Source organism: Orycteropus afer, unplaced genomic scaffold (genome assembly GCF_000298275.1).
Source record: "Orycteropus afer afer isolate SDZICR_OR568_19922 unplaced genomic scaffold, OryAfe1.0 scaffold00020, whole genome shotgun sequence".
Classification (NCBI taxonomy): Eukaryota; Metazoa; Chordata; class Mammalia; order Tubulidentata; family Orycteropodidae; genus Orycteropus; species Orycteropus afer.
The window spans coordinates 5751792-5763747 of NW_006921607.1; the positions used below are offsets into that span (position 1 = coordinate 5751792).

The 11956-nt window shown below is 46.6% G+C and overlaps 1 protein-coding gene across 1 annotated transcript; it reads right to left on the reverse strand.

Moving 5' to 3' along the window:
* Positions 1-8446: 8446 nt before the first annotated feature.
* Positions 8447-9652, reverse strand: ZCCHC3 (zinc finger CCHC-type containing 3). The gene has a single exon (XM_007934517.2). The coding sequence runs from the start codon at positions 9650-9652 to the stop codon at positions 8447-8449; it is 1206 nt and encodes a 401-aa protein (XP_007932708.1).
* Positions 9653-11956: the final 2304 nt, after the last annotated feature.

Here is an 11956-nt window from a genome sequence, read left to right on the forward strand (position 1 = left end):
TAGGCACTCTTCAATTCTCATTTTATTGACACTTTTCAAAGCTGATTTTACTTGACCTCTTACAGCCCTTGATACAGGTGTTAACTAACCTCTCCAGCTTGCACTGTCTTCCCATGGTTTACAGAATGCTACACTCTCGTTTTTGTTCTTCCTTTCTGGCTGTCCCTTAATTTAATTGTTACCATATCCTTTTCCATCAGGGAAATTCTCACAAGTCAGAGTTACTCAAGGTAGGATCCCAGTTGCTGCAATCTTCTTCCATTCTGCTTTTTCCCATGACCTATTAGAAGATTGTGAAGTCAATTCAATGGGTCATATAAGCATTTGTAAAAAGAATGAAGCAATAGAATAGAAAAACATCAACGTGCAGCATACATCCTGTGTATAAATATTTTTTCAGGGAAACTTGCTTCAGATTTATATATAAATATGCAATGCATCTATATGGTGCCTGTAGTGTAAAATGTATATCTTACTGTGGGATGTAGTTAAAGAGTTTGAAACCAATTCAGTTGCTGTCAAGTGAGTTCCATCTCATAGTGACCCCATGTGTGCCAGAGTACAATGGTGCTCCACAGGGATTCCACCGGCTGGGTTTACAAAAGCAGATCACCATGACTTTATTCTGAGGTACCTCTGGTTAGCCTCAAACCTCCAACCTTTCAATTAGCTAGCTGTCAGGCGAACCACTCAGGGACTCCAAAGACTGTACAATGACTCCTATGTTTATTTTTTGAGCCAGGAATTCTCCTTGGAATTTAAATATCCAATCACTTACTCCACACCTCCACTTGGAGAACTCAAACTCATCACTCTGAAAATCAAATTCAAGACCTTCACCTCCAATTCTTAACATGGCCTACCGAGAAACAACAACCAAAAAAAAAAAACCACAACACACCAAACCCACTGCCACCGAGTCAATTCTAACTCATGGTGACTCCATGTGCTATAGAGTAGAACTGAGCCCCATAGGGTTTATTTGACTATAAATTTAATGGGAGCAGGTCACCAGACCTTTCTTTTGAGGTTCTGCTAGGTGGGTTTGAACTGCCAACTTTTGATTAAGTGCAAACCGTTTGTGTCACCAGGGACTTCACAGACCCCCCAAAATCTCCAGCCTCATCTTGTGTCATTAGCTCCCTTTCACTCAGTATGTAGCCACATTTGCTGTGCTGGGTATTGTTGGTTGGCAGGCAGCATCCATTCTCACTCTGTCTATGTGCCTTCCTGTGCTTCAGAGGCTGTAAAGCTGTGATAGTTGGAGCTGTGTGTCAACTTGGCTGGACCACAATTCTGTGTGGTTTAAGCTGTTGTGATGTGGTTATTCCCATGATGGGATCAGATGATTATGTTTTAAGCAGGCAATCTGTTGAAAGGGAGTTTCCCTAGGGGTGTGGCCTGCTTCCAGTATATCTATGGACATTCTGGGAAAAGAGATAGTCTTCTGTGAATCAGGATTCTGTTGTGCTGTCTACAACTGTCCGTGAGCGAACAATCCACCATTTGTCCTGGAGATCTTGGATTCATCATTCGTTGGAGTCAACAGCCAGTGTACTGCCTGCCAGCCTAGAGCTCCTCAGCCCCTGCAGGTGTAAGAGTTGGGAAAAGCCTCCAGCTTGATGTGGAAAAGCCTCCAGCTTGACATTTGATCCAGAACTTTGGACTTGCAAGCTTCTATAAGTGTGTGAGCCATTTTCCTAAGATAAATTTCTCTCTATATACATATATATATATATAAGCTTTACTGGTTTTGTTCTCTAGAGAACCCAGTCTAACACAAAAGCTAACACACTTCTTTACTCCCTTGCAGCTAGGATGGTAGCAATTAGATGTGCTTGCATGCAATTTGGAAATAAGGCAGAAGTCAGTCAAACAGTTTTGGCTCATACTATGGTTGTGGAGACTCTAGTGTACAGTCTCTGGCTTTGTGGAGGTATGGAAAAGACATGACATTTCATTGTCTTGGTATTGGCACTGGCCTTGTGGTAGTTAAGTTTGTGTGTCAACTTGGCTGAGCCTGGTTGAGTGGCTGGGCAGCTGGATGTAGTTATTCCCCATGGGAAGATTGGTAATTCCATGGTGGAATCTATTGGAGCAGCTCAGTAGCTGCTTTGGGTATGTGATCTGCTTCCCGTATATAAGAAGCATCTTTGGGAATGGTCTCTAGCTTATGGCATGCTTGAACCCTGCATGCAGCCATGTCATTGCTCAGCAGTCTGCCATGCTCTGCTGACCTTGGGACTTTCAATGGACTTGAATTAATGGCCTGCTGTATGGTTTGGTTGTGCCTTTTTACTTGTCAACCTTGGGCTTGTCATTCTCAGCAGCCAGCAGCTGTCTGAGTGAAGAAAAGCCTCAAGCTTCAGTGGGCCGGGAGCAGGAGGCAGAGCTGAAGTGCAAGGTTGAGGGGCTTTCAGCTAGCCCCTAGAGCCTGGCACTTTGAATATGGACTTAAAACCTCCAAACCATAAGAGAATAAACTCTTGTTTGTTCAAGCCATCCCATCTGTGGTATTTCTGTTAGAGCGGCACCTGGTAACCAGAACAGCCTGTTCAGCTTTGCAGCGTGCCCTCAAACCCAGCTTTTCTTCCTGGCTCCCATTTTTCTGACAATGATAGAGATAGCAGCTCTTCTTGTAGGTCAGTTCTGTGGTGTTCTAGGAGTCATTCCTAACACCCAACCTTGGGCCCATAACTTTCAATATCCAGAGTGATTTCTGTTTCCAAATCCTGACTGATACATTGGACTTCATTTAGTTTCTAGAACTGGCCATGCCTTCTCTCACTACTGGGTTGTTTTACATTTTCTTCCTTTTGCCTAAGCTAATATCCTTGGCACTTTTCAAGCCCCGCCTCAAACTTTCAGTTAACTTCATATATATCTTTTGTGTATCAGTTCAAACACCACATTCCCTGGGAAGTTATCCTTGACTCCTAAGAACAGATCAGCTTTCCTTGTGTCAAAGAGAGACATTAATAGCACATGTCTTACACCCATTTTCTTATCCACAAAACCAAACATTCACTTTAAAGAAATCCCTGACCAAAGTTAACCAGGCTAGCAGTTTTTCTTTCACTTGAAGTTGCAAATCCTTTCTTGTTTGAAGCCAGGGTTACTAAATTTGAATCTCAAAAGATATGGCTGGTTGGAGGGACAGAAACTATCTTGTAAACTGATATCCCTTGATCTCAGTTAAAGGGGGGAACCACAGAGTTCAATCAACTATGTTAAGATTAGCCAAAGGTTGATCTTCTGTATTTCTTTCTCCTCTTTTTATAAGACCCATTGTACCTAGCTTCTTGGAGACATTTGCTTTTGCTGGTATCAAAATGGTATCCCTACACTCATATGGGAGTTCTTATGGCATAGTGCCTAAGGCACTTGACTGCTAAGCAGGTTGGTGGTTCAAACCCACCAGCTACTCCTCTGAAACCCAAGGAGGGGTTGCTGACTCAGTCTGACTCAACAGCACATAACAACAACATACACATATAGTGAGCCCTGGTGGTTCAGTGGTTAAGTGGCTGCTAACTAAATGTCATGGTTTGAACCTACTTAGCTTCTTCGTGGGAGAAAGATGTGGCAAATTGCTCCTATAATGATACAGCCTCGGAAACCCTTTGGGGCAGCTCTACTCTGGCCTGTAGAGAGCTACTGAGTCCACAGAGACTTGATGGCAATGCATTTTTTTATATGCATATAGAATGATAGAATAACTGTTCAGAATAAACATGCTCAAATGTGAGTTTTATTTTTAACACTTGTTAAACACTATTGCCCTATGTGTTTCTTTCAGTGCATTATCCTAATTTGTGTTAAAAAATGCAATCATGTATTAATTCAAAATAATAGCACATTTGATTGCTGTTTTAGGCTGGGTTCTCTAGAGGCACAAAACCAGTGCAATGTGTGTGTATCTAAGGAGCTCTGGTGGAGCTATCTAAGGAGCTCTGGTGGAGTACTTGATAAGGTATTTGGCTGCTAACCAGGTCAGCCATTCAAACCCACCAGCTACTCTGCGAAAGGAAGACTGGGCAATCTACTTCCATAAAGATTTACAGCCTCAGAAACCCAGTGGGAATCACTATGAGTTGGAATTGACAACTCCGTGGCAGTGAGTTTGGTTTGGTTTGTCTATTTACAGAGAGATTTATTTCAAGGAAATGGCTCATTCTATTGTGGAAGCTGGCAAGTCCCAAATCCCAGTGGCTCAGGTGTCAGGCTGGAGGCTTCCTGTGAGTCATGTGGTTGCAGGGCTAATGAACCAACAGACCACCAGCTCACAGGGCTGTGGGAACTGGTGAATCCAAAATCTGCAGGTCAGACAGCAGGTTGTTGTAATGCAGGATGGAGAGTAGAAAACAAGCTTTGCCAAACATCTATATATATATATATATATATATATATCTCGGAGGCAGGCTACACCCCCAAGGAAAATGGATTGGCTTTTAGTTGAATGGCTGCGCATATCCAATCACAAAATGGAGGATGATTACATTACATTACATTATGGAAGAGCAATCAACCTAATGCCTGTCAAACCACTAGGAATCATAGTTAGCCAAGTTGACACATAATATTAGACATCACAATGCTCTGTCATTTGATAAACAATTCACAAATTACAGCAACTTTCAATCATAGCAGAAGCCTATTTCTAGAGAATGGAGAACTCACAGCGACTTACATAACTTGCTTCAAGAACACAGGCTTCTGTGGTGATGTAGTACTTAATGGCTACTGAGTTAATATTAAAAAGGTAACTTCCTGAAAGTTTTGGCCCTCCATCCACCTGCAGCCCTGAAATCTGTAGATATGTCAATTAAAAAAGCCTGGAATCTTTTTAATTAAATCACAAGTTAATGGTTTCATTACTGTCTGCTCTTGATTAGAAAAGTAAAAATTAGCAATTTTGGGTGAGAGGGGAAAAAAAAAAATCACTGGTAGGATTAATTTTGAGGCAGGAATTTTAAACTCTCAGGTAAGAAAAGGCCTCTTGGAATAAAAGTAACATCTTTTTAGTACAAATTTGATTCCACATTTGTAATTTATGTGATTCTAGATTCTAAGCTCCAGGAGCCTTGACTATTTTGTCTGCACAGAGTTGATGCTTAACATACATGTATTGAATGAATGAATGGGACTGAGGCCAGACTGGAGGCTCTTAGGACAAAATCGAGACTTTTAAATAAGGCTGACAAACCCTGTGTGACCTCCTCTTGGCCTCCTTCCCCAACTAAATTTCCCTAAGTCTCTCTGGCCTCACGGTCTTTGCAGACAGTTTCTGCGGTTGTAATCTTTCTTGCTTGCTTCTTCGTCTGCCTCTTAACTCATCCTGCAGGTCTGTTATCCTCTCTTCTAGAAACCTCTACTTCAGATGAGTCTACACTCTTTGAATATTTTTTTTCCCCAGAACAAGTACTTCAAGTACTTTATGATTTAGAAAACTGCCTGCTTGTTATTTCTGTCTCACCGCGAGAATGCTGTCTTGTTCACTGGTATTATGCAGTGTCTGGCTCGTAATGACCCCCAGTATTTGCTGAAAACTCAACGTCCGTCCGCGTGTCAGCCCCAGTCCGAGGATCTGCACACTCCCCTGGAGCCCAAGAATAGGGAGGGATTGTAATTTGGGGGCTGGTCCATTAGGAGGAAGCTGGGGGACGCTTGTCCCACCCTAGCCAAAGGCTCAGTCCCAGCACCGCCAGGCAGGAGGCCCTGGAGCGGATCCTGTGGGGGCTGGGCACGGAAGCAGTTTCTTCCTCGGCTCACTCCAGGGGAGGGGGGGGAGGGGAGGAGAGAGAAGGTTCCTTCTAGGGAGGCTCCTTGGCACAAGGCCGGCTTTGAGGAGGGGGCGGGGAGAATAGTGAATGCAGGCTTTCTCCCGGCCTCTGGCCTCCAGCAACGTCGGAGGGAGGGAAACCGCTGGGCTAAGGAGCAAAGGAAAGAAGCGTGGGGGAGGGGGCGGAAAGAGAAAAGGGGCAAACCTAGAAAGGTCTGGTTGCTGTGGGAGACTAGGAGGGGCTAAGCGGGCTCCTACTTGGTCAAGCGCCACAGGATCAGCTCGGAAGACAGCCTCAAAATCAGTGCATCAGGAACTTTATTAGGATTGGGCCATCTAAACATCTCAGAGCTGGAAAATTCTTCAGAGGATGTTTCTGGGGTTTGCAGGACACTAGTCAAGAACCTTAACCTTATTCTGCCCCATCAGTAGAGGGCCCATTCTGGGGGGGGCTGGCTGGGAGGAGTGGGTCAGCTCTGGAAAGTTCCCTGGATCTTCCTTCTCACTCTCTTAGAGCTGGAATAGTTATTTTTCTAAGCCTAAGGATATTTTGCGCCCCGTTCTTGGCATTTACAGTAACTTTTAAGACTGTGAGGCTGCCATCGTATCACCCCCTTTCACCTGGTTTGTCATTTCTGAGGGCAGGAGCAGTTTCATTCATCTCCATACCGTTCAGAACTAAACCTAGCTGCCCATAATTGCTTGGGCTTGCTCACTCTACATTTTCACTCACTCTAGTGCTTCAGATTCCCTGGAGCTGGGTTAAGTGTAAAATTTTTTTAAAGTGTCTTAGGTGGTTGTGATGCATTGGGTTAAGGCAACACTCCAGAGAATTTCCAGTAATACAGCAGTGTTTCATGGCTATTCGTAAGGGTCAGGTATAGCAAGCATTACGAGGTTGGTGCAGGAGCCCACCGTGTTTCGTTCTGGTGTACACAGGGTAGCTCCGAGTTGACCGCATGACAGCACCTAGCCACCACCAGTTGTTGCTGTTGTTATTTGCCGGCAAAACGCAGTAAGTGCTAAGTGCTGGCGGGCAGAGTCAGGAGATGTATTTGCAGGGTAAACAGGGTGTGCAGGCGGCCAGGACTGAAGGAGGGACTGCCTAAGCATTCACAGGCAGGTAATGCAGGGGAGGGAGAGGTGTTCATCTAACACCTTGAAAGGAAATACTGCAACACTATTAGCAATACAAAAGATAAATATTTATTCAGAACCAAACTTTTAACAATCGATTTGACATTCTAAGCCACAAGGAAATAGCAAAACATAAAGCAAAAGAAAGACAAAAACTAAGAGAAAAGCAGTGTCCTATCCTTTCTACTTTTAAGTCGGTAACTTGGTTAACCCGGCCTTTGTGCTTGGCCTATTTCGCAGATACATTTTAGCGTTAATACCTCATAATTCTGGGTTAAAACCGCACTTCTCCTGAGAGGAGATTACAAATGAGCTCCAGCTAGCTGCTTCTCTGGGGTTCCTGGCTAGGAGGCTAAGGTGCAAACGTAAACCTTTGGTAGGTTCCCTTACTCAGGAGCACCCATTTCTTACTGGTGGCACTGAATGGGGATGGGTAAGGTTCTTAAAGGACTTGGCACACTATATTCCAAATGCAGGACCTTACAGGGTGGGTACACCCCGGAGTAAGGTCCTTGGCCCTTTCCCTATCTTCTGTGTTTTCAGAAGTCCCTTCTAGACCTTATCTCTCTGCTCCCTCCCCCAGATGACCTCAGCATTCCTCTGGGCTCTTCCTTCGGGAGAGATCAGACATTCTTCTGGGCCCTCAAGTGTCAAGGAAAAAATGTTGTGAAGTGTGAGAGGTAGTGGAATGAGCACCGGGCTTGGGGTCAGGGGACTCTACTCTCTAGGCTCAGCTCTGGAACCAAATAGCACTGTTTTTTGACCCAGTCATTTAACCTCTCTGGGCCAATTTCACCTGCTGGAAAACCAGGGAATTGGTCTACACCAACGCTCAGGTTCTTACCAACAAGAAAATTCTAGATTCTATGATTCTATAAAAAATGGCTTCTGAACCACAGAAAGAGCTGGCATAAAATCCACGTGTTTTTTTGCCATTAAGAGAGGCCCTTGCCCACATTCAGAGCTTATTGAATCAAATTTACATACACTTCTAACAACACTGATTTCACAAATTCTCAGACCACGTAGATTAGAAGCAGCAAATTAAAAGGGGGGAGGGAGAGCTGCAAAGGGTAGACATTCTGATAAAAGCGACAGCCGACACTGTTTTCAATTAAACAAACACTGATGGAAGAATGCCTACCCCACGCTGGGCCCCGTACCTAGTGCTGGGGCAAAAAGATGAGCAAGGCAGCCCAAGGGGGATATCGAGGGGAGAAGACAAAGTATGGGGTGGGGGGTAACTAAAAAAAAAAAAAGTAAAAACCCAAATAGAAAACCGTAAACCAAAAAAAAGGGGAGGGGGTACGCATCTGCACAGTTCTCGGTAGTCATTATTGATGAGAATCACCAATTCAGAAATGGCTGAAATGGAGTAAACTTGGTTTAAGAAGGCAGAGAGAGATGTCTCCTGTAGGTTTTAAAAAGATATCCTTCAAAAAATGATAAAAAATGGTCTTAAAAAAAAGTTTTGGCACTTAGAGGGGTAAGCTGGCTGTGTGTTCACCCTGGCAGGCTGGCAGGTGTTCAGTGGCCGGCCACGCCGGTGAGCTGAGCTGCCACGGAATTGTGAACTGCTTTGGGACACTGGGCAAAAGCGTGTCCTCGCTTACCACAGAGGTTGCACACGATGCCCTTTCGGCAGTAAGGGCTCAGGTGCCCCTCCTCCCCGCACCTGAAGCACCTGTCCTGCGTGCAGCTGCCGCTCATGTGGGTCCGGGAACCACATTTAAAGCACGTCTTGGGCTGCCCCTTGTACCAGCTGTAGCCCCTCTCGGCCCCTAGGAAGAAGGCCCCCGGCAGGTGCCTGATCCCGCCCTCCCCCTGGCGCAGCTCGATCTCGCACTTGTACTCCCCGGTCCAGATCCCAAACCTGTCGGTCACTTTCACGGGCACGGCCAGAACATCGCAGTGGCGCTTGAGCCAGGTTACGATGTCCTCCACGTCTACCGTCTCATTCCGGAAGAGGATGAAGAGCGTCTTCAAGCTGGACTTGCTCCGCCCCAGCACCACAAAGTTCTCCCAGCAGTCCTCCTGCTCGCGCTTCTCCTCGTAGACGCGTAGGAACAGTGCCAGTTTCTCCGCCGAGCGGAAGCTCACGTCGAACTCGCGGCTGCCGGGGATCTGAATGACCGCATAGATGTCGCTCGGGTCCATGCCGATGGAACGCAGAATGAGTGCGCCCACCACGAAGTCCCGGGTCGGGCAGGCGCCCTCGTCACCCTGGAAACAGATACGCACGAGGAAGCGACCCTTGCCCGGGCCCGCCGCGGGACCCGCCGCCGCCGCCTGTTCGTCCTGATGGGGCCGCTCGGCCGCGTCTTCTGCCGTGCTGGGTTTGGCCGGGGCCGCCATGGCCGGCGTCTCGGCCTTCTTCCTCCTGCTCGCCTCGGCTGTGCCCTTCTTTTTGCGGGAGTCTGCCGCCTCACCAGCGGGGTCTCTCCGGCGGCCTTTCAGGTCCCCGCGGCCCGCAGGGGGGAAGTCACCGAAGCCCGGTGCAGCCAAGCCCGCCGGGGCGCCGAGCGCGCCGTCGCCGCTTTCTTCCTCCCGCCGTGGTGGCCGCGACTCGCGGAACTCGCCTTTCTTCTCCGCTAGGTTCTTCACTACCTGGGCCCAGCCCAGCTTCTCGCGGCCACCCTCGGGCTCCTCGCCCCGGGCAGCTGGCCGCGCCGCGGGCAGGAGCTGCGGCCGCCCCCGCTTCCTTTCCTCCTCCGCGCCGCCGCCGGTGGCCATTTTACCTCCTTCCCAGCATCCTCCACTCGCTCCCGCAGCCTAAGAGCGCCCATCGCGCGCGCCCGCCCGCCCGGGGCTGTGGGGGTTTTGTTTTTTTTTGAAATTCGATGCTTCTCTCCCCCCCGCCCCCCAAAGGTATTTACATGCAGCGCATATTGGTCAAAGCCCGCCCAGAGCCCCCTTGTAACGGCTGAGCCACGTTTCCTCCAGCGCTGGCTTCAACCCCACCTCCTTCGCACGGAAGCGGGATGGGGAGCTTGGAGGCGCGTCCCTTTTCTCTGCGCGGATTTGGCAGCCTTCGGCCTCGCTCTCGAGGATTTGTTATTTCGCAAGCGGTCCTAGGTGATTTAATTCAAGCAGCATTGCTAACGGCCTAAAGGCGGGACACGGTGGAAAAAGATCTCGCCCATTTTTTTTTTTCTCTTTTCTGTTAAAACTTGTCTCCCTCCTCCTAAAGCATACCGTAATGCATTATTTTATTCTAGCGTTAGACACGAACATTTTCAAACATACACAAAAGTTGCAAGTATTTTAAAGTGAACACGTTAGTAACTTTTTAATCATCAAAAAAGTACTGTATTGTTTCTCTTATCTACCCATATTGCTATCCATTCATCAGTCCTTAATATTATTCTTTGGTGCATTTCCAAGTAAGTCATAATGCGTTTTTATTTCTTAAAATTTTGGTAGTGCCAATGATGACAGGAACTCTGGTGGAGTAGTGCCTAAGGCATTTGACTGCTAACCAGAAGGCTGGTGACTCAAACCCACCAGCCACTGCTCAGAGGGAAGACTGGGCAATCTACTTCCGTAGATATAACTCTAAATTGTCATCTGTAGAGATACTGCTTGGGAAGCCCAAAGAGGGGTCGCTGTGAGTCGCAATGGAGTCGCAAACTCCACAGCAGAGAGTTTGGTTTTGGAATGATGACAATTACAAATGTATCAAGTGCTTAAGGGCAGGGCTCTGTGCTAAGCAAGTCACAAGCTTTATCAGATGGAATTTTCCAAAATGATACTGTAATTATACCCATTTTATAGATTAGAATCAGAGGCTTGGAGACCTGTTAAACCACCCTGAGGTGGTGCAGTTAATAAGAAACCCCCATGTGTAGGTGGATCTGTTATTAGAGGACTACTGTGAGGCTTCATAGAGAGAACCTGTATCAAAGAGCTGAGTCCAGAGTAGGGTCTCAGGAAATAATCCTTTTCCTTTCCAGCACTTTTGGGATCATGCCAATTCTCGTCCACATCTTCCCCTTCTGTTTAGCCTTTTGGAGCCCTTGGGAGTTCCTGGGTCATAATCTTTCCCTTGATCCTGACTCCAGGTGTCCACCTCAGGGAGCCAGGTATCTGACTCTTGTGCCATTTGTCCTTCCAATTCCTTCACTTAATAACTGTCCTCAAGGAAACGGAGATTATTCCGTGTTGGTTGGTGGAGTAGTTTTCTATTCTGCTCAGCTGTCCATTTTCTTGTCCTTTGGCTAGAGAGAGTAGCCTTTCTGTGACTTTGTGTCTGTTTTATGTTTTGGGTTCTGGTTGCATAAACTTCACATCTGAAGTATGTATAGAACCCATGGAATTTGACACCACGTTGTGCCTTGGGTCCCAAGGTCCGTAACTTGTCTTTCTTCTTCTCTTCATCTTTTGGTGATTAGTTTCCTCCTAGGATGAGGTGCAAAACAGCCCATTGGCCAGAATGAGTCACATGGCTCCACATAACTGCAAGGAGGCTAGGAGCTGTCTTTCTTCCAAATGGATAATCAATGAATAGTAAACGTCTCTGCTATGTAATGGATTCTGGGGACATTTTCTTCTGATCTAGAAAAGGTTGAGAAGATGGGAAATGAGGATGGCAGCTCAAATATCTGTCTTCCCACTTCAAAAGAAATTAAGGCCATTTCTAATATGTTGTTGTTTGCCATTGAGTCAGACCCGACTCATAGCGACCCCTCCTTGGGTTGTCGAGGCAGTATCACTGTGGAAGTAGATTGCCCAACCTTCCTTCCGAGGAGTGGCTGGTGGGTTTGAACCGCCAGTCTTCTGGTTAGCAATCAAATGCCTTAGGCACTATGCTATCAGAGCTCCTAATTTCTAATATACTATATTCAAAACCGTAACTCTTGATTCCCCCACCCTTCTGAATCTATTCCTCCCTATTTACCCATCATTCACTTTGTTGCTTAGGCTAAAAGCTTGGACTTTTATCTCCTCTCTTTATCTCAGATTTCAGATTCACCTCTTTGGTACATACTGATGGCTGTTTTTTCCAAAACAAATCCCAGATCTGACCACTTGTCCAAG

What these genes read in the sequence shown, in the direction of transcription:
- ZCCHC3 (XM_007934517.2), bottom strand. Translation starts at nt 9,652, where the DNA reads ATGGCCACCGGCGGCGGCGCGGAGGAGGAAAGGAAGCGGGGGCGGCCG.